At 37.8% G+C, this 20,918-nt stretch overlaps 2 protein-coding genes across 2 annotated transcripts in view; both read left to right on the top strand.

Moving 5' to 3' along the window:
* The first annotated feature begins 745 nt into the window (after window positions 1-745).
* luc7l3 (LUC7-like 3 pre-mRNA splicing factor) lies at window positions 746-10,951 on the top strand. Its single transcript, XM_057346416.1, has 11 exons — window positions 746-959; window positions 3,351-3,417; window positions 3,497-3,536; window positions 4,478-4,622; window positions 4,963-5,037; window positions 5,122-5,226; window positions 6,975-7,136; window positions 7,279-7,622; window positions 7,839-8,017; window positions 8,127-8,323; window positions 10,433-10,951. The coding sequence occupies exons 1-10, from the start codon at window positions 861-863 to the stop codon at window positions 8,288-8,290; spliced, it is 1,380 nt and encodes a 459-aa protein (XP_057202399.1). The 5' UTR covers window positions 746-860; the 3' UTR covers window positions 8,291-8,323; window positions 10,433-10,951.
* A 1,516-nt stretch (window positions 10,952-12,467) lies between these two features.
* The window catches only part of radil2a (Ras association and DIL domains 2a), a 28,816-nt gene continuing 20,365 nt past the window's right edge, over window positions 12,468-20,918 (top strand). Inside the window, exons 1-5 of the mRNA XM_057346030.1 lie at window positions 12,468-12,906; window positions 14,342-14,671; window positions 15,311-15,546; window positions 17,367-17,695; window positions 20,246-20,905. Of these exons, the coding sequence (XP_057202013.1) occupies window positions 12,779-12,906; window positions 14,342-14,671; window positions 15,311-15,546; window positions 17,367-17,695; window positions 20,246-20,905 (1,683 nt within the window). The 5' untranslated portion in view covers window positions 12,468-12,778. The remainder of the gene's footprint in view (window positions 12,907-14,341; window positions 14,672-15,310; window positions 15,547-17,366; window positions 17,696-20,245; window positions 20,906-20,918) is intronic.

Genomic DNA, 20,918 nt, shown 5'->3' with positions numbered 1-20,918 from the left:
TTTGACGTAGCTGTATAATTACAGAATTTATTCAGGAATTGATATAGGCCTACACAATAAATCATAAATCGTTTTACATTTCGCGTACTTGTGGGTGATAGATGACTAAATAGAATGCAGTACCTAAACTAAATATTTTCTTAGCAAACAATATTAAGCAACGTTATTGCAGGTAAATCTTGGTGTGTAAAAAGTATTTCATAGTGTTACATGTTTTATCCCTCTAATGTTTAGTCATCACCAGTCAGTTGCCGTGCTATGAAAAAAACGAGATTTTTGCAAAGTGCCATGATTAAATTAAAACAAGCTAAAATTTATATAATGTAGCAAATGTAACGTAGTGTTGCAAGATGAGTGGAGTCATGTGAAATCTCATGAGATGGAGCGCTATGTTAAATAAACCACATTCCACAATGATTGGAGCATTCATCTTCTGAGTACAAATGATTTATAAAATACTTTAAGTTAAGTGATAAATAAGTAGAACTTCTATTTATGTGAATGACATTAACATCCTAAATGTTTGCAATGGATTTCATGTCATTTCAGTTGAAGAAAATCTCATCCAATGCAAAAGTTATATTGTGATAACATAACATCCCATTAATAAATATTTTTTTCTTAATTTGTGTGTCATTTGTGTTTGATTAAATTAAAAAAAGATTTGAAAACATACTTGTCACCCACTCCACTAGGAGGCGCAGGAAGTCTGGCGTTGCACGAGGTGATTTGTGGGGAAGATCCGTTGCGTCCTACTGCCATTTTGTAGTAGAGATCGGTGAAGGGAACTCGGCACACGTTGTTCTATAGATGAATAATACGGCTCCAGTATAAGGGATTTGAATTAAACTCGAAGCACGATGCTTTCTGCAGCCCAGTTACTCGATGAGTTAATGGGCCGGGACCGGAACTTGGCTCCGGATGAGAAGCGTTGTAATGTGCGCTGGGATGACGAGACTGTGAGTGAGCTAACGGCTAAACACTAGCAGCCATTTACGAATTACACTAACACGCAGGTTTCTTAAAGCCTGTAAATTCCCCTAAGGGCTTACAGGGGTGTTTAGACGTATTCGTTTGTATTCGGGGTGAAATGAACGTGGATTTGTTTACTAGGCTGTTTTTAACCAGTTAGCACACTAACAGTTAGTCTCATTGTGGAATGAGCACACGCGACACACGCATAACGTAACTTCAGCGTCCCGCCCTCATACAGACAAACACTATTATCAGTATTGATTTTATTTGACCTTAGGGAGCTACTATAATGCCTATCCCTATGTATTACTGTTTGAACCTGTGTAGTCTGCTCGGTGGACGATACGGACCCTAAGAACACAAAGTTAAAAACTGTTTTGGTCAAACAGAGCAGCAAATAAGAGGCAAACATATTTTATTGTAGTTAAGTGTATTGATTTAGACGAACTGGTAAACAGCCGAAACAAAACAGCTAACATTACTGGATAGCAATGCGCTAGAAACATTGCATAAAAGTTTCCTGGCAACCACCCACTACACCCTAGCAACAACATGCGGCAAAGTGTCAGTGTCAGCTGACACCTAAAATAAGATTTCTTTAAATAACTTTTTATACATCGCCAATTTATGTAAAAGAAAAAAATATATATATATATACTTTTATAAACGTCCTTTAGAATATTTAGCAAAAGTTTATTCATAAGTTTTATGGATGTTGTGGGAGTGCCAGGTTACCACCCTTGCTGTAGCAAATGCAAATAGATAGGTGCGGGTTATGTTTTAACTGGGTCTAGGTTTACCACATACTTTTTGTGGAGTAATTTGTTTTTATTTTCTTAATTTATTCAATATGGTTTACATTTTGAAAAAGCCAGAATTATAGCGATTTCCTGGTGTAAAAAAAAATGTTAAAGTCCATGTGAACCGGAAGCTGCGATCGTTTTTACTTCCGTATTCTGAGGCCAAAATATTTCCGAGTGAAAAGGAATTTCAGAGGAGAAAATTAGTGGGCGTAGGGTACATGAATTTTAAAAAGAAAATGACCCATACTGATAAGCTATTTACTAGAGATGCACCGATTGCAATTTTCTTTGCCGATTCCGGTTTCCGATTTTATTATAAGTGAAACCTGCCGATTCCGATTTTCTATCCACAAACTATAATTGACAGTATACTGTATAAAACCATATTAACTTTTCTTAAATGCACCTTTTTTAATTTTCATTACATAATGATTGAACGTTACAATTTCCCTAAATGCAGTTCTCCAAGCTGCATTAAATTACAGAATCTTCTCTTTCCCAAACAACTCTTAAATTGAAGAACTCTGTGACTGAAAAGAAGTACAAATAATAAAATATAACTAAACGTGTCACTTAATTTACCTTTTTCATTTTTGTACTCATCTCACAAAAGTCTAAGATAACAATAAAATACTTCAACTTTGTTCTTCTCTGTTTCTGTTTATGAAACTAACATTGCTTTATTTCATTTTTTCTGAAATGTAAAATAAATTGTCTTTATCTTGGGTCTGTAGGATTAAAAGAAGTGGGTTGATTTTTGCTGCAACTTCAATAAAAAAGTTAAAACTCTTATGAGTGAATTCTACTCTAAAGATGTATATGTATTTGCAGTTTTTTGTGTTAGTAAAGAACTCAATCAGATATATATCACATATATTGGTTGATTTATTCATTTTTTTTTTATTTTGGATTTTTAAAAACAAGTAGAAGTCGTGTAGAATGTCATTTTACCTAGGTGAAATGACCACAGTTTTAACATAAGACAAGGAATCAGGTTGAATGGAATTTACGTTTGTTTTACACAGAGTGAACGACTTCAACATGAGTTTAGCATGTGTCAGAGTTTAGCATGATGCTAATAGCATCACTGTTAGCATACATACCCCATGTAGACGGAGCAGCGAGAGATGAACTACAGTCTGTGCAGTACATGATGCGTGTGCACGCGCGTGCAGTCAGCGGATATGAGAGATGCGCGTCAGTCAGCAGAGACTCGCGGTCCGGTGGACACACATGCGAGTATAAACGAGACGTGAAAGACAGGCTGTGCGCGCGCACGTTTACATGTTTACTTGCGGCTTTGAATGTACTGACGGCTGTGACGTTCTTGCCCGCATCACCGGCAACAGAAGATCGGCTTGGAATCGGCGAATTGCATGAAAAAATAAGAATTGTCATTTTTTTATTTCACTGTGACTTTAAGGAAAATCCAGTAGACCTTTAACTCCATATCCTATGCTCAGTATATATTGTAAGATTATACAGTTTGTAATGTAAAATAAATGGTTTTACTATTGTTTTTGTGAGTGAAAAAAATGTAATCTTGCTAATTATGTATAAAAATCTTTCCAGGTGTGCAGGTACTACCTGTGTGGCTTTTGCCCTGCAGAGCTGTTCACCAATACCCGATCTGACTTGGGTAAGAATGGCTTCTCAAATATTCTGTTGCTCTTCATTTTAATCCTAACATTTGTCTAATGCAGTGTTTTGCTTTCCAGGTCCTTGTGAAAAAATCCATGATGAAAACTTAAGGAAATTGTAAGTTATTTGAGTGAATGAAAAGTAGGGATGCACCGTTACCACTTTTTCCTTTGTCAATCCAATTCCGATACCTGAATTCTGAGTATCGGCCGATCCTGATCCGATACTAGCACTGTTTTTCTTGATCAACGTAGAATTGCATATTTCTATCTTTTATTGCCAGAGGTGGATAGTACTTAAGAATTTTTACTTTCAAGTACATTTTAAAATATCTGTACTTTATCAGAGTGTTTTATTTTGGACAAAAAATACTTCCCTACAATTATAAAGCACGTCATACCTTTTACTCCACTACATTTCATAAATAGATGTTGTTTTTAATCCTTGAGTACATTAAAATCTACCACTTTCTTTTACTTAAGTATTTTTACTTTTAAAAGTAGAAAAGTAGGATTTTTTTAATGTACTTAAGTACTGTATTAAAGGTAAAAAAAAACATATACAAATGTATTTATAAATTCACAGTGCATGAAAACTTTTACGGTGGTTTCCTGATAGTTAGTCCTTTTTGACCCTTAAGAGTAACATCCACGGGTAACGCAACAAATCGGATTTGAATCTAACCCGTCAGTCCGATACACGATCCAGCAAAAATCCAGAGTATCGGATCGGTGCATCCCTAATGAAAAGCCGTTTTTATGCCACATTTTGCAGAGTGATGTTTTATCCAGTAACTCCATAATTTATCAATAACAACTAATAAACACATTAATAAACTAATTTAAAAACCTTTCAAATAATAAATGTCTATACATTGTGCCACTATTTGTTGCACTGTTGATGTAAATAATTATTACCATAATGAGAGGTATTTTTTATTTACAATAATTTATTACCTTAATAAATTATTGTAAATAAGGGGAGTTACCAAAAATGTTTTGTTCAAACGTATTTGAAACTTTTGTTGCCTAACCCATGATCTTACATTGAATGTTTAGGTACGAGAAGAGTTCCCGCTTTATGAAGGAAGGATATGAGAGAGACTTCCTGAGATACTTGCAGAGTCTCCTGGCCGAGGTGGAGCGCAGAATTCGCAGGGGTCATGCACGTTTGGCGCTGTCACAGGCCCAGCAGAACGCTGGGGTATGTACTGCTACAGCCTTTATTGTCCTGTCGCAGTTTTCATCATGTTGCCATCATATTTTACTATTCCTTTGAGACTTTTTAAAAACGCTTTATTGCATCAGATCTGATTTTCATATACGTTTAAAATAAGCTCTACTAATATTGAGTTTTGCTTTTGTTGCATTAGAGGGTTTTTCACATTTTCTATGTGTTCAAGGCTATTATATGGAGTTCTTGAAAAATAGCTTGCAAGATATTAAGATTTTCCACTGTTGAGTGAAAAGCTGCAGGCCAGACATTCTTCAAAATAAATCATGTCTTTAAGTGTTTCAAGTCTCTTCTGTTTCTAAATTTCCAGATGCCAGGTCCAGTGGGGAAGAACGAGGAGAAGGCTCAGGTTCTCACAGAGAAGATTGAAGAGCTTGTTGTTCAGGTGAGCTCTAGAAGCTGTTGTGGAGGTTGTGCGAGTGTGTTCAGGAGGCAGTGTTATATTAAGTGTGTGTATATGTGTGATCAGATTGAGGAGCTGGGCTCAGAGGGCCGTGTTGAGGAGGCGCAGGGTATGATGAAGCTGGTGGAGCAGCTGAAGGAGGAGAGGGAGGAGCTCAGTTCCACACCTTCAGTAAGTCTCATTCTGTTGAACACACAACATCTCAACCTTGTTTGTCTTAACAAATATATAGATTTTTTTTAGAAATCATGCACACACTTGTTATAAATGCTGAGCGACCGCTTCATTCAGAAGAACATCATTTTGGGAGTTATCTTTTGATAACTACCTTTTGATGGCTTGAAACTATACAATTGGCCGATCTAGTCACTGTAATATAAACGCTATGAAGTCTCTACTGAAAGTATACATTTAAATGAACTAAAACCACAACATGCAGCGTTTGCAAAACCTGCGGATTAATTCGGAAAAAACTCTGTATGAATGACGTAGATGCGCCATCTAGTGGCTGTGTATGGAAGTCTCTTGAGGCCACAATATTCTTTACTTTTTGTGTTCAATTATTGTTTAATGAATTATTGCTTTACAATAAAATTAAAAGTAGGCCTCATATAAACTACTCAAAGGGTGCCATTTGTGAATGCCATCTTATTTACATTAGCATAAGATATTTGCACAAACCATCAACCTATTTTATTAAATATTGTTTAGGTGACTGCTAAACTAATAAACATTTGAACTGATATTTCCAAAATTGGCAGTCAGAATTGGGTAATTATAATAGATTGTTTTTGTGTTGCAAAGTGAAAAATATATATTTTTGGCAAACAGTTGCGTGTTGTTAATCATGTAACATTTAATTACTAACATTAAAGACTATTTTTTGGGGGGAATGGGGTTGGGCGAGGGTGCGTGCGGTCTTCCTTCTTTTTTGTCCTTGGCTGATCACATGCCTGTTTATGAAATTTACATCAATTTCATAATCCAACATTGTATTGAGAAAAAATGCCAAAATACCATATACTGTATTATAATGCCGTGTATTCTATGTCTGTTTTTTATAATTACCTTCATAATATCACTTTATACTAAAACACAATTCTAGGAATTTTCAAGTCTGGATGCTTTCCATGGGAATTAACAGGAATATATGTGAATGAACTGGGAATATACAAAATGCAGGTTAGCATTTAAGAGGGTACTTGAATGTAGTTGGAAAAAAATCTTTTTTTTTTAATGATGATCATAATGGACTAAATCTTTTATCTGTATTAGCTTGCATGCATGTCAGTTTATGACCAAACAAAATGTTTGTATTTATGTTTTTATAGGATACCGTTTATATAAATTCTATTTGAAATAAATTGGGGGTGGTGCAAAATAAATGTGATTAAATTCTCACATTCCAAAAAAATAATGTTTCTGAGAACCTCAGTACAGTTTGTATGGCAAATTCCGTTATTATTCTATTTATAGTTTATAGCCAAGGTTATTTTAGTTTACTAAAATTTAAACTTTGAAAGCGTTTTTGTATATTGAAATTTAATAAAATAATGGCCTTTAATTGATTGGGAAAAAATAAACTAACAAAAAAATTAAATGTTGCCTCAGAAATAAACTGAAATAAGTTAAAGCCACTAAAATAATATTAAACAAAACTAAAATGAATTAATCATATAGCAACATATAAAAGAAATAATAAAATGACAAAAGCATATAACAAAGTTGCTAAATACTGAACTAAAATTAACAAAAAATAAAATTTAATATTTAAAAAATGTAAAATTTGAATACAACGAAATAAAATTAAATCAAAACTATAATAACTGTGATAGTTACTAAGCTCTTGGAACACTTTGTTTGCAAAATGTAAAGTGAAAAGAGTGTATTTTGCACTGATGTTTTTCTTCTTTTGTCAGACTATCGAGAGCTTTGCGGCTCAGGAGAAGCAGATGGAGGTGTGTGAAGTGTGTGGTGCTTTCCTCATAGTTGGTGATGCTCAATCCAGAGTGGACGATCATCTAATGGGCAAGCAGCATATGGGATATGCCAAAATTAAAGCCACCGTAGAGGAACTTAAGGTAAATGTACCGTCAATTTTTATTTCACTCTAGTAATAAAGTTAACAGGCACTGCGACTGTTAAAATAAAATCCAGTCTTACCTGTTAGGAAATATGTAGTGTATTGTGGAGTATGAACCGAATATTTGTTGTATCTTAAAGGAAAAACTGCACCGGCGCTCGGAAGACCCCGAGAAGGATGACCGAGGAAAGAAGGAGAAGGAGGACCGGGAGCGTGAAAGGGAAGAACGCGAGAAAAAACGCAAAGAGGAGGAGGAGGAGAAAGAGAAAGAGCGCGAGAAGGAGAAGGAGAAGGAGAGAGAGCGCGAGAGAGAGAGGGAACGCGAGCGGGAGAGAGATCGCGACAGGGAACGAGAACGAGATAGACGCGGGAGGCGGAGTCACTCCAACAGCAGGCACTCCAGCAGAGCGTCAGACCGTCGCAGGAGCCGTTCACGAGACAGGAGGAGGTCCAGGAGTAAAGACCGCGACAGGAAGCGCAGCAGGTACCTTTCACAGCTTCCGTAACAACCGAGTTTTCATTTATAACATGTTTATTTGCAATATATGATGTTTTTAGGCAAAACGTCAATGGACATTTTTTTCATGTCATCTTTGTGTCACTTCAGCCAACTTGCTGTGTTGGGTTGGGTCACAGGCTAAATGTTGAGTTTTGGAATTGTGAAGTATTTCTTGTGGATAACCGACTGCTTGTTGAACAGGAGCCGTGACCGTGAGAGGAAGCGCAGTCGGGATCGCTCGGACAGGAAGCGGCGCTCTCGGAGCAGAGAGAAGAGGAGATCTCGCAGCTCTGAGCGCAGGAGTCACAGACACCGAAGCCGCAGCAGAGACAGAGACCGAGAGAGAGACAAAGACAAGGACAAAACTTCTAAGGACAAAGGTGTGACACCCTCTTAAACTTGGCTTATTTATCTGCTGTGTTTTACTTACTAAACAACAGTAAATTTCACATCTACTTTTACTCAAATGTGCTGCGATTCTTCCCGCAGAGCACAAGGACTCCTCCGATGAGAAAAAGAGCAGCAGAAAGGGCTCGGCTGAGAAGTCCAGCGAGCTCTCCAAGCCCGTGCCCATGGAGGCTGAGCCTCCCAAAGCGGAGGTGAACGGCACAGCTGAAGAACTTCATTGTGAAGGTGACACACAGTCCAATTAAAACTGATCTGATAGGACCTCAGATCAGCCCCAGGTAAGTGCACCGTCCCCCCGGCCCGGGTCTCTCCCCCTCTCCCCTTCCCCCCTTTTTCTTTCAGTTCTGTCTGTGATTTTTCTTCCTGTTTTTTAATAGTGCATCGTAAGTATGCACTGAAGATGGAGACTAGGCCGATGAAACGGAAGAAAGTAGAATGAAACAAACCCAGAGGGAAAGGCCAGTGTAGTCCTGAAAAACATGCCTGGAGGTACCTCGTTTTGTATCGGTCATACATCTGTCTCTTTAGACAAGTTCTCTTCCAAATTTACGTGTTTATTTATTTATTTTTTCAATCAAATCCCTTTTTTCCTAACTCTGCCTTTCCTAGCTAAATCTGTTTGCTTTGTGCTCGCACTGAGAATAAATTGGTAGATAAAACTTTGTCTGTTGCACTTAAAATGATTGTGTGCGCTCATGTGTGAACATGCATAAGCGCACATCATTTTGCCTTGTGATCTCTGTAAGGGGTTCCTAAGAGGTCACTGAACTGCAATGAGTGCTGATTTTGTTGGAGTTACATGGATATGTTGCACTTTTAATACGTCTGTTCTTAACGTTGAGACCCGATAGCATTGGGCTGATGGAAGTGTAGGGTTAATGAATTATTGCAGCTGACTTCCGCACCTCACACAGCGTTGGTGTCGCGAGCGACCCTCATGAAAAGCCCATTTAAAAATCAAGGATTCTGTCAATCTATACAGGTACTCACCCAAGGTACTCCTTTCACTACCCACATCCATTTGAATGCTGTTGCCTGTCTTTACCCTATCTCTCTTTTCCCAGTTTTAAATGTCTTTGGTTTTGCTTTCTGTTGGTTTCAAGGGCCAATGGTTTACGCCGCGCCTAAACGGGTGGATGTAATGTGTCAGATTTACAGACGCGCCTGATTGAGACAGTTACTTGCCAAACCTCAAAACGGTCCTTTCTCCTTGTTTGTGTTGCTTTTTTGTTTTGCCTGTTTAGTAAGGAGTGATAGGTCCGAATTAGAGCTGGGCGATATAACGGCGACGATTCGAACTTTTCCAGACATGTACTGCTTTCGGACATTTCTTTTTTTGGTCTATATTGGTTAGTAGCCATTGCAAAAGTATACTAGTTAAGTGTATAAAGATTTACAGTTTTTTACTGAAACGTTTTCATACCCTGGTAGTGCGACAAACTAATCGTTTTGAATTGATCTGTTGAAATCAACCATTTGGTCTGATTCGCCCAAATTGATCTTGCACTATTTCTTATGCTGTTTTTCCTACTGAGGTTTAACGGGACAGTTCACGCAAAAATACAAATTCTGTCCACATTTATTCACGCTCGTGTCTTTCAAAACCTGACGTTTTTCTGCAGCACATTTTGATATGTCTCGGTGGTTTTGTCCAAACAATGGAAATCAACGGGGGCCATTGTTGTTTTGTTCCTGTAAAAAGTCATACGGTTGAAAATGACACGAGGGTTAATAAATGGAGAAAAAGATCATTTTGCGGTGACCTATCCCTTTAACTTTCCTCATTATCGCTGTCTTTGTTGATTACAGGTCATTTTACATGGGTGGAAGTCAAATGACTTGACGCATTAATTTGATATTACAGTGTCAGTATGTAGTGAATATTTAATATATCGTCCGGCCCTAGTCTAATTTACTAATGCAGGTGTTTATTTCAGGTCAACTTTATTATCTCTTTTTAGTTAAATTTCCTATTTGTCTTATCCTCAAGATAGCAGTGCATGCTTTCAGAAAAAGATCAGGTATTCAGAGTCTCAGTCAGGTCACGGATAAAAGGGGATTTTAATTCTTCAAAGAAATACTCCAGTTCTGTTTGTGTGCTTTCCTTTGTTTGTACTTGTGCAATAAAATATGTTATAGGTAAAAAAATGAATGTGCATTTAAGATAATGAATCTCAACATAGGAATGTTTATTGGTCAAACTGCATCGTTTATTGAAACAAATGTGGTTTCACATTTGTCATTTCACTAGTCATTTAAAACGGTACTGGAATTGTTTAAAAAAGAAAACCGTGTTGTTTTCCGTGTATTTGAAGTGTTTTTTGGATGTGCCGTGAATGTGGTTTCACACACTAATCGAGTTCTCTCTGACCATTTGTGTACATCAGGGGAAGTTGGACAGCTGGAAGAGAAAGACCTGAAGACGTTCATCCCGCAACACAACTCCGCTGCTTTAAACAAGGTGAACCACAGACGTAGTGGTCTATTACGCTAAAATTATAAAGATGTACAGATGTAAAATGGTTCTGTGTCCCTTTTCAACGTTTTGACAGGACCTCTCCTGATATTTTAATCATGTTTGTTTGGATTTCTTTGCTTTGGTCTTACTGCTATAAACCCGTAGATGCAGGTCCACCCTTATTTCTGTTAGTATGCATTCAGAATGAATAAACAACATTGTGGCATGTTTGCTATGTACAGTCCGCTCTCAAGTAAACTATTGACGATCGGTTTTGTTGAGTATTTTGACTGGAAGCCTGAAAGGTCTCTTAACTGCTTATTTCCCCTCTGTATGCTAAATCCCAAATCTTTATACAATTTTAGTTTAGAGAAATGAATTTTCATTTTGTTCCAGTTTTAAAATCTGTATTTGTCTCCAATAAAATGAAAAAAAAAAAAATCTTTGTGTGGAAAACCTATTTTGAAGGGAATGTTCTCAACTTTTATTTATGCAGCGCTTTTTACAGTTTTCGTTGTTACATAGCAGCTGTACATGAAAACAGTACGCACTAACACATGCACACGGACAAGCACGGAGCGAGAGAGAGAGATACAGAACATAAAAGAAGAGAAGAGAAACACGAATAATATATTATGCAGACTATTAATTCCAATATGGGGTAATAATAATTCATGCAAAATGTTACATTTAAAATAATATTAACAAGTACAAAATTCTAAAGCTGATGTAAGCAGCCCCCTGGCGAGCAAAACAAGTGCAGCCAGTGTGCAAACGGTGTTGAAGAACCCCAAAAACCTCAGGAGAACCCAGAACCAGCCGGGGAACCAGTTCTCCTCTGGCACTACCGCTGCATCTCTACAAGATCGACAGTGCTTGCGCAACTAGGCTGAATAAATAAAATAAGTAAAAAAAGAGGTAGATGAAAAGGAGCATGAACAACTTTTTTTCTAAATGCTGTTAGTATAACATCTTCAAAAAAGCAAACCAAAATGAAATACATTTTAAGTATAAAAAGGCATTTTAAATACGTCCAAAAATAATTAGACGTAATTAAGTGAAATGTTTTTTTATTTATTGACGTCTCTATGCCAGTTAAAAGTGCTTTTAATAAATGGCCACGTGACTTGCAGGAACCAATGATATTAAGTTATTGATGTGAATTCAGTATTTGTAGGTATTTTTTCCGCAAATAATAGTTTTGCTTATGAAGACGTTTTATTAACCCCACTGGAGTCATTTGGGTTTTTAATGAAGTGTCTGTTTGTGCTCTTTGGAGCTTTTACATGTTTAGACACATCTAAAAGATAAAATACATTTTAAAAATAGTCAGTGCCCAACTGAAGGAAGGAAAACTGGGATGACATGGGGATGAGTTAAAGGTGAACAAAACCCTTTGCTGGTTTTGGACTAGGTTTATTACATACACTACCGCTAGATGGAGTACTGAACACATACTTATGTATAGTACAATGCAATGCAAGTCGCTTTGGATAAAAGCGTCTGCCAAATGCATGAATGTAAATGAACACATTTCTGAACCCTGTGTATGAGTTTTTAAGACAAAGCATGAAGATGTCTTGCATATTTTATATTGTTCAGTGCTTTCACACCCAGTTCAAGGGAAATCCTTTCCCACCCTTTTCCTTACACTTCACAACAGGTCTCCAGCTATTCTGTCTGAATCATAAAGCATCTGTATGTTTACAGAGATGCTAACAGAAATACATTTATAACATTTTCCGTGAACGATGACGCGTAATGTTTCGCTTATGAATCATGCATAGGCTATGCTTTAGTTAAGCTGAGGTAATTCATATGCACGTGCTCTGCCTTCACATTAGTAGGACTTGCTTCCGGTCAGCGTTCGTGTGGTAGACGCCCTCGTGACGTCAGTGTTGTAACAGCGCTGAACTTTTCAAACGGGACTGAGACGCTCAACGGGCTCGAGGACTACAGACTGAGTACATGAACCCAAAAACGTATTTCTTTTATTGTCGCTTAATACAGCGTTGTCGTTTTCATTTGTCAGGACTAAATTGGAATTTATCATACCGACCAGGACAATAAATAATTTATTTACCTGCAATAACATTTATTTATGGAGTTAGATGTCACAATGCAGTTGATTTATTCTGAGAGACAGGACTTGAGACACCTGTAACATGTGTTACGCTGACAGGACTTATTTTGGCTGCATGTGGAGCGCACAGACAACAACATACTGAAGAAAGAAAAGCTTTTGTTTCTATATAACTTACATACACATGTTGAAATGATCTCAGAGGAGCGCAGCAGTCGCATCTCTAAACAAACTGTGGGCTTTCCTGTTGGGTTATTGATCCGCTCACCCAAGAGACGCCTCGCGATGCTGACCAGAAAGAGCAGCAATGGATCTCTACAGTAAGTTATTCATATACGTCATATGACTTTACTTTTAATACAGTTGTCAGACATGTTCGCAGGGGGTATTTATTGTAAAAACAGGTAAGAAGTATTTAGATTTGTAAAAACAATTTGGATACGTTCTAGTTGTTGACGTTCAATATAGCCTAGTGCTGTCACTCACTATGTCAACACTGTCAGGGACATTAAGGCAATGTTTTAAACATTTATTTTACATTTGGTAAATACACCTAAATGAATTAAAAACACAATTAAAATATATAAAATTAACCAAAGATAAGACGACTTAAACTGCTCCTAATGATGTAACAGAGTTGACATAGGCTTTGGACAAAATAACCATATTTAATTCGCACGTGTAATACCTAGTAGTCATTTTTATTTTTGTTTGTTTTGACAAAGTTGACAAATAGCTAATTTCATGCAAATGTCAACCTTACTATGAAAAAAAAGTTTTACCCAAGGTTTGTAATGTACTGATAGCACAGATTCACAGGTTCAAAAACTCATGTGAGGTCTCTGAAAGTTTTTAAAGCGTTATTCTTTAGTGTGTGGTTTTACATAGTCAGGTAGGTGACATTTTAAGGATTGCCACATCCATAACAGTCCATAATCCTAATGAACAGACACGTGAAAAATAGCTATTTTATGTTCTATGAAGAGCCGTCCCTTCTTCGTTTGTTGGGTATTATTGCTTCGGATTTAATTCACAGAAAATCTACAAAGTATGCAGTCTCTCAAAAACTGTGTCCTTTTTTGTCACATACATAACGCATGTTTATTTGCCCTTTTTTATAATAGAAAACTTGCGCATAGACTGATATTTTTCTGATGCTTAGACTCTATCAACAACGGTTAAGTCAAATATAAACGGTTAGGATACAGTATAATGCACTCTGTGCGTTTATATGTCACATCCATAACGCCCAGCTGTTAAAGCGTATAGGCTACAGGTTTTTTTACAACTTTATGTCAGAAGTCATGATATAATAGTAATGTACCTTTTTTGTTTTGTTTTTCTTGTATTTATGTACAAGTTGTGTTAAGTAAGAATCGGTACATCTGATTATCTCAGACCATGTATAAACTGACTTTAGCCTATACATCGGCACTCCGAAAAGTTGAACTCTTTCCATCTCTATGCAGCCTAGAAAAATGTGAGCGCCGCATTGAGATCGAAATAGTTCAACTTTTCGGAGTGCCTCGCACGCACTGCGGGGTCACTTGAAGAGAGAAAGCGGATCGGCTCCGCACGGTTTTAGACGCAAAATGTGAATCGCCCCTAAGTTAGAAGTTTTTTTTCTGTAGTTCATATTGCCTGTGCCATTTTTGACTTACTGTTCATGCACAATGTCTTAGTTATATATAAGCAGACAGCTGTGTCAGATCTTCTAGGTCATAACCTCTCATATGTCTCTTTGCCATCTCTTAGCTCCAACACATCTGATAGCACAGCTCGATCTGTGGAGAGCACCGGAGTCAGGCAGCCGGCCAAGAGTAAGATACGGCGACACAACAACAGGCTGACCACCGTGTTTAACCGAAGTCCCATTCTGCGAGACGGTCGGCAAGGGCAGGACGGCAGAACGCTAGCAGGGGACATGCAGGCAGCGGACGACCCTGCGGAGTTATCCATTCAGAAGTCTCTTCCAGGGATCCTGAAGATATTTGGCAGTGACATTTGTCAAGGGACAAACTACAAGAGTGTGCTGGCCACCAGTCACTCCAGCGCCAAGGAGCTGGTCAAAGAAGCTCTGGAGAGGTGATGTACTGTACATGCTCTTGGGATTTACTATTTCCATTTCAAGGGTTTCGATTAGATCGTGTGCACTAGGACTACATGATAAGCAGTGTTGGGTGTAACTAGTTACTAAGTAATTAGTTACTGTAATTTAATTACTTTTCCCTTGAAAAAGTAAAGTAAGGGATTACTCCTATTTTTCTCTGTAATTTAATTACAGTTACTTTTGATGTAATTAAACTAAATACTTTGTGTAATATATGTGTGTGCAATAGTGGAATTGACATCAAAATTCAAAGTCTAACTTTAAAATCTGTGTTTTAATGTATAATTCTCACATTTGTAATACTTTGGTCAGTTAATAGTTTAATATTATTTATTTAAATGAATTAAAAGAGCCCTTTCATGTCTATCCTTGAATCACTTAACTAATCAATGTTGATATAGGATATAGAAAGTCATTAGTAATAAGTAACTAAATACTTTTTGGAGAGAGTAATTTGTACAGTAATCTAATTACACTATTGAGTATGTAATTAGTAACTAGTAATTAATTACTTTTTCAGAGTAACTTACCCAACACTGATGATAAGACACAGAGGGATAGAAACATACAAGTACATAGGAATACGAATAAAAATGTATTCTTTTGTCTCACAGGTACTGCTTGGAAAAAGAAGACCCCAGTTTGTATGTGCTCTGCGACGTGATTGGTCGAACTGGATCGGACAACGAGTGGAAGACTGAGTGCTTTCGGGTTGTCGGCGACCACGAGAAGCCGCTCATGTTGCAGTCGCTATGGAAACCCAAGGAAGGATTCTCCAGGCGTTTCGAGATCCAGAAACGATCAAGTGTGGAGGCGCAGAGTGCCAAAGACACAGACAACATCACTGCAGGTATCGTCCGAACGCAAGTGTTGGGCAAGTTACTCTGAAAAAGTCATTAATTACTAGTTACTAATTACATATTCAATAGTGTAATTAGATTACTGTACAAATTACTCCCTCCAAGAAGTATTTAATTACTTATTACTAATTACTTTCTATATCCTATATCAACCTTGATTAGTTAAGTGATTCAAGGAAAGACATGAAACGGCTCTTTCAACACATTCAAATAAATAATATTAAACTACATAAAGTAGTATTATTAACTATTATATAATTATGAATTTTTAAATAATTAATCAATTCCACTATTGCACACACATATATTACACAAAGTATTTAGTTTAATTACATCAGAAGTAACTGTAATTAAATTACAGAAGTAATCCTTTACTTTATTTTTTCATGGGAAAAGTAATTAAATTACAGTAACTAATTACTTAGTAACTAGTTACACCCAACACTGCCGGTGATTTGTTTCACACTGCAAAAATGACTAAAAATGATTCTCACTAAGTGTTTTTGTCTTGATTTGTAGTACAAATATCTAAACATTCTTAAATCAAGATGCACTTTCTTGACAAGAAAAGTGACCTAAGATATTTAGTCTCTTTTTAAGAAGAAAAATACACAAATTAAGTAAGTTTATGGTAAATACAAGCAAAAAATCTGTCCATGGGGTGAGAAAAATAAACTTGAGTTAGGTACTTGAGAAAAAGGTCAAACTAAATTAAGTTTATTTTTCTCACCCCATTGGCAGATTTTTTTTGCTTGTTTTTACCATAAACTTACTTAATTCTTATATTTTTTTTCATAAAACAAGACTAAATATCTTAGGTCACTTTTCTTGTCAAGTAATTGTATATTGATTGAAGAAGTTTTTGATATTTTTACTAAAAACAAGACAAAAATGCTTAGTAAGAATGTCATTTTTTGCAGTGCAGTTGACAATTTATAAACTATCTGAGGCACTTCATAGCTTATCCCAACAAGAGCTTGTCATTGGGATTGACCTGTCCGCTCTCACACTGGGCTTTCCCACCGTCCTTTAGTCCTGAACACTGAAACAGCTGCTTGTTTTTCTTTCGGACTGTGTTTCCTGCGCTCTGAGGCTGTTGGCTTTGGCGTGGGGCCGGGCTTTTCTGCAGAGTTCCCTTGTGAATCGGTGACTGGGGAAGCTCAGCTTCATCGTTGTGTGTTGTGGCAGAACAATGTGGTAGAAACGCCCATTTCCACAGCCGATAACGCCCCGAGTGTTGATGGGTGTTAAAGCCTGACCTCTGAGAGCATTTCATAGCACTTAACAACTCTGTCCTTTACAATAAAAGCACCTACCAGGGACTAAATTGGCCCAATTTTTAGTTAATAAAAGTGTACTTTCAAGTGTAACTGTCACATGTTTTTCAGAGAAGTATATAAAGTATATTTCTGACAAATACACAAAGAGGCTAATTGGTATACGTGTTAAATTTAAGTTTAAAAGAAGTATACTAAAGCACACATGCACGTACATGTGAATCCTATCCAGCGACGTGTTCAACTTGAGTAAAAGAAGGTTGCCAAAAAGGACACGTGGCTCTTATTACAGATGTGCAGCTATATTTTTCAAATAACTTAGTATGACATCGTCAGTCCCAAAAAATCTGTCTGTTCAGTAACAAACCTGCAGATCAGCCGCCTGGCAACCATTCAGGAGACCCTAGCAACTACCAAGCCACTACCTATAAAAAAGCATTTCTCGTCTCTATCATGTGTTTATCATTGCTGAATGGAAAAAATCCCTTTTTTAGCTATCACATACGCTTATTTTTGTTGACCCTTTTTTGCAGGCCTCAATGCACAAGTCCGAAAGCTGCAGAACAACCGATCACGGGTCACCTCGCTGTTTGTTAATGGAACCGATGATGGTGCGGATGCTTTAGGTATCTGGAGGAGCTTGAGTGACATGGACGTCTCCGCTGTAGGAAAGGACACCGGTGTGACCCGTACTGCTCCTCTGCAGGAGGATCCAGAGGCAGAGGCTGATAAAGATGCTCACCGCCTCCACGCAGAAAAGGAAGAGACGGAAAGTAGCGATGACAACACCACACAGTACTCCATCCACCTGCCCTTTGATTTCCCATACTTCCTTCTGCTGCAGGGATTCAACCACAGACAGGTAGGACAGTGGCTTCCCGCAATGTTCTCTTTTGTTGTATGTTTGGATTCGGGATTCTAGATTTTGTTACTTTTTTAAAAGAAATATACACTACAAAACCCTGTGAAAGTTTTGTTTGGCTTCGTGAATCAACTGTTGCAGCACCAGGTGATCAAACATCCCTGACAGCAGTTTTAGACTGGTTAACTAATGCTTACATAAGTCACTGGCTAATTTACACTATGTTGTTGACAGTTGCCCTAAAGTCTTCCCTTAAACACGCTTTAATCCGGTGAGGGTATCCTGGCAGGTGGCCAGCCACACATTGTAGAGAGTGTGCGTGTGTAGCGAAGCCTCCTGCAGGATTAGCTCCGGTCAGAGTGACAGGAATTGGACAGACAGACAGTCATGTGGGATGCAGGTGATCCATATGTGTCTCTAGACATCCTGGAGCTGAGCCCGGCAGTCAGAGATTAACCATATAGCTGGCCCACATGAGCTCTCAGCAAACCTGTGAGATGAGCATTAATGATTGACCCCAGAGATCTAACAGGCTAAGACATTTAAAACAGTTGTGCAAGATCAACAGATCTTGTAAAAACCGACTGTTATGGAAACGCTAAGCATTTTCAGCTACCCTGATATTCCTCATCACTGGTGTTGCTGAGTATGCAGTGTTAAGTGTGTGTGTGTGTGTTGTGTGTACACACACCATTAAAGCCTATAACATAACCACACCAGTAATAAAACACAGAAGTTAACATTACGTCATTCTCCATCCATTTTACTCCTGTAATCTGATGTTTGTCTGAGTTAAACAAAAAATACATTGAGAAAATATATGTGGGACATGTCTGGAAAGTGATTGGATGGTGAAAATAGTTCATCCGTGATGGAAATCGGTCGTTTCAAGTGCATTTTTATGTTGATAAAAACATTTTTGAAGAGACATAGTTTTTTTATTTCTTCTAAATAATGTGCACCAATTAATAGTTCACAGTAGAACCTGAAATGCGCAGTTAGAAACATTTCGTCACTTTTGACTTCATGATCATAAGAAAATATTCAACCCTGCAACCTTTTTAAAGCTGCACTCGATAACCTTTGCCTCTCTGTCGCCATCTTTGTTTAAAACATAAAATTGCATGTTACTTTACATACTTATATTTAAATAAGTTGAGGTCAAATGACGACAAACTGACATTTCATGACAGCTTAACATATAAATAAAAAATAGATGTTTACGGAAATAGTGTGTGGTGCCCAATATTGTTGCAAAACTAGGGCGGGCGTTGGCACATACGCAGAGGTCTGGTACTTCAGGAGATGTCCTGAACTTGACAGAATTATTTTCAACTCCTTATACGTTGTTATAGCTATGTTTTTAGAATCCAAGTTGTTGCAAATCAGTGTTGTAGGGTATCAGGTAAGAAAGTTTTGTGCGATGTTTATTTATGTACTTGCTCAATAAGTTAATTTGCAATCAAAATATTACCAACTGCAGCTTTAACAGTCTCATGCACCTCTTCATGTGATTCTTGCATCACTTGAGAACAGAAGAAACCCGTTTGTAGGTTTAGATTGTAGGTTGTAATTATATGAGAATTGTCTTTTGTGGATGTTGCTGTATAATCAGGAGTTTAAATTCCAGGGACATGAGGACATGTTACTTTACTGAAGGTCATAATCACTATTGTTGCCACACAACACTTTCTTCTATTGTGTGTTTTGTGCATCTGTACTTTTAGCTACAAATGCACTGTTTTACAATAGTTTATAAATGACTTGTTAAAATGTTGAAAGAGTTAGAATATACAGAATTATATAAGAATTAACTTTTTTGTTATCTCAAATTATAAACCTATTGCATTACAAATTTAGCCAAAGTATTAAAGCTGCATTCTGTAACTTTTGCCACTATATCACTATCTTTGTTTGAAACATAAAATTGCTGGTTACTATACATACTTTAAGTATTTGTCAAACCTGTACCCAACAGCTCATATATTTATTAGAAGTTTATCATTGTGAATTACTGTAAGAAAAGGAGATTTTTGGTTTCTCTTTCACCTAAAAAATTACAAATTGCAGCTTTAATAAACTAATATATAAACGATGGTAGATGTTCTGAACCTGGCAGAAAGCTCCACAGATTTGTGTATGAATGATAACGTCCATCATTCACAGCGTTATTCTGTTACGTTCTTCATGAAAAGCTAAAGAGGTTTTTAAAAGGCTGAATGAGTCTCAAACAGGTGCTCAGGAGATTATGTCAGGTTAAGGGATTTAGAGAAGCTCTATGCCAGTGACTTGTTTAGATCGGAAGTTTCAGGCAGGTCTGGTTGAGCATTCGCTTTTAGATAGAATGCATCTTTTGTTCCCACACTTTCATTTTTGCAATTTTAGTGTCTAATACATGCATGGGCAACTTATAACACACCAAAGACACAGAAAAACACGTATTCGCGCTATATGACCCCTTTAAAAAAACTCTCTGTTAGCTTTATAAATGACATATTGAACAGTGATGGGGAAGATTTTTAACCTAATTTTGTGTTGATCCCATTGCAGGACTTTCTGATCTATCTGATGAGCGGGAACATTTGCGTCTTTGGCTCCTCCTCTGAATCCACCACTTGTAGTGATGAGGACACCCTGAAGGTGGACATCTTACTTTTCGCCCCTGATATCCAGCCCCAGCACTGCCGCATACAGCGTGTGAACACCGCTGACCAAACCAAGACCTTAACCATGCTCAAACCCCTCCACGGGGCTTTCGTTACACACAACGGTGTCCCCCTCGAAAGCGAGGTCGAGTTGTGTCCAGGAGACCTGGTGGGCCTCGGTCAGCACTATCTCTTTATGTTCAAGGACCCCACGGACTCGGGCGTCTTCCAGACTCCATCCTGGATGGCCACACTTTGCCCCCCCGCCACGGTGTCTCCCTGTAAACTGTGCGGGACCTCCGTGAGGAGGACGAGGCCTCGGAAAGCGGCCGCCCGCTGGAGGGATTTGGATGGTAGGGTGGTGTCGCTGTCATATCAGCTGCAGCAAGAAGAACAGGTACTGGAGAAGATTCTCAGCACGGTGGACGCTGAAGGAGAAGAACCTAAACTGACTTCAGCGTTTCTGATGTGCCTTTGCATTCAGCACTCCGCCACTGACTTTGAGTTGGTTCACCTCCGGAAATTACTGCTCCGTATTGCCAGTCAGATCCAGATCACCATGTGGGTGAGTGGATGTC

The sequence above is a fragment of the Triplophysa rosa genome, linkage group LG11, assembly GCF_024868665.1.
Source record: "Triplophysa rosa linkage group LG11, Trosa_1v2, whole genome shotgun sequence".
NCBI lineage: Eukaryota > Metazoa > Chordata > Actinopteri > Cypriniformes > Nemacheilidae > Triplophysa > Triplophysa rosa.
Note: the sequence above shows the minus strand (reverse complement) of the source record. Positions and strands in the feature narration are given on the sequence as shown.

Coding starts and splice junctions, on each gene's coding strand:
- luc7l3 (XM_057346416.1), top strand. CDS start 861: ATGCTTTCTGCAGCCCAGTTACTCGATGAGTTAATGGGCCGGGACCGG. Junction 3,537..4,477: donor GATGAAAACTTAAGGAAATT/GTAAGTTATTTG, acceptor TTGAATGTTTAG/GTACGAGAAGAGTTCCCGCT. Junction 8,018..8,126: donor CAAAACTTCTAAGGACAAAG/GTGTGACACCCT, acceptor TTCTTCCCGCAG/AGCACAAGGACTCCTCCGAT.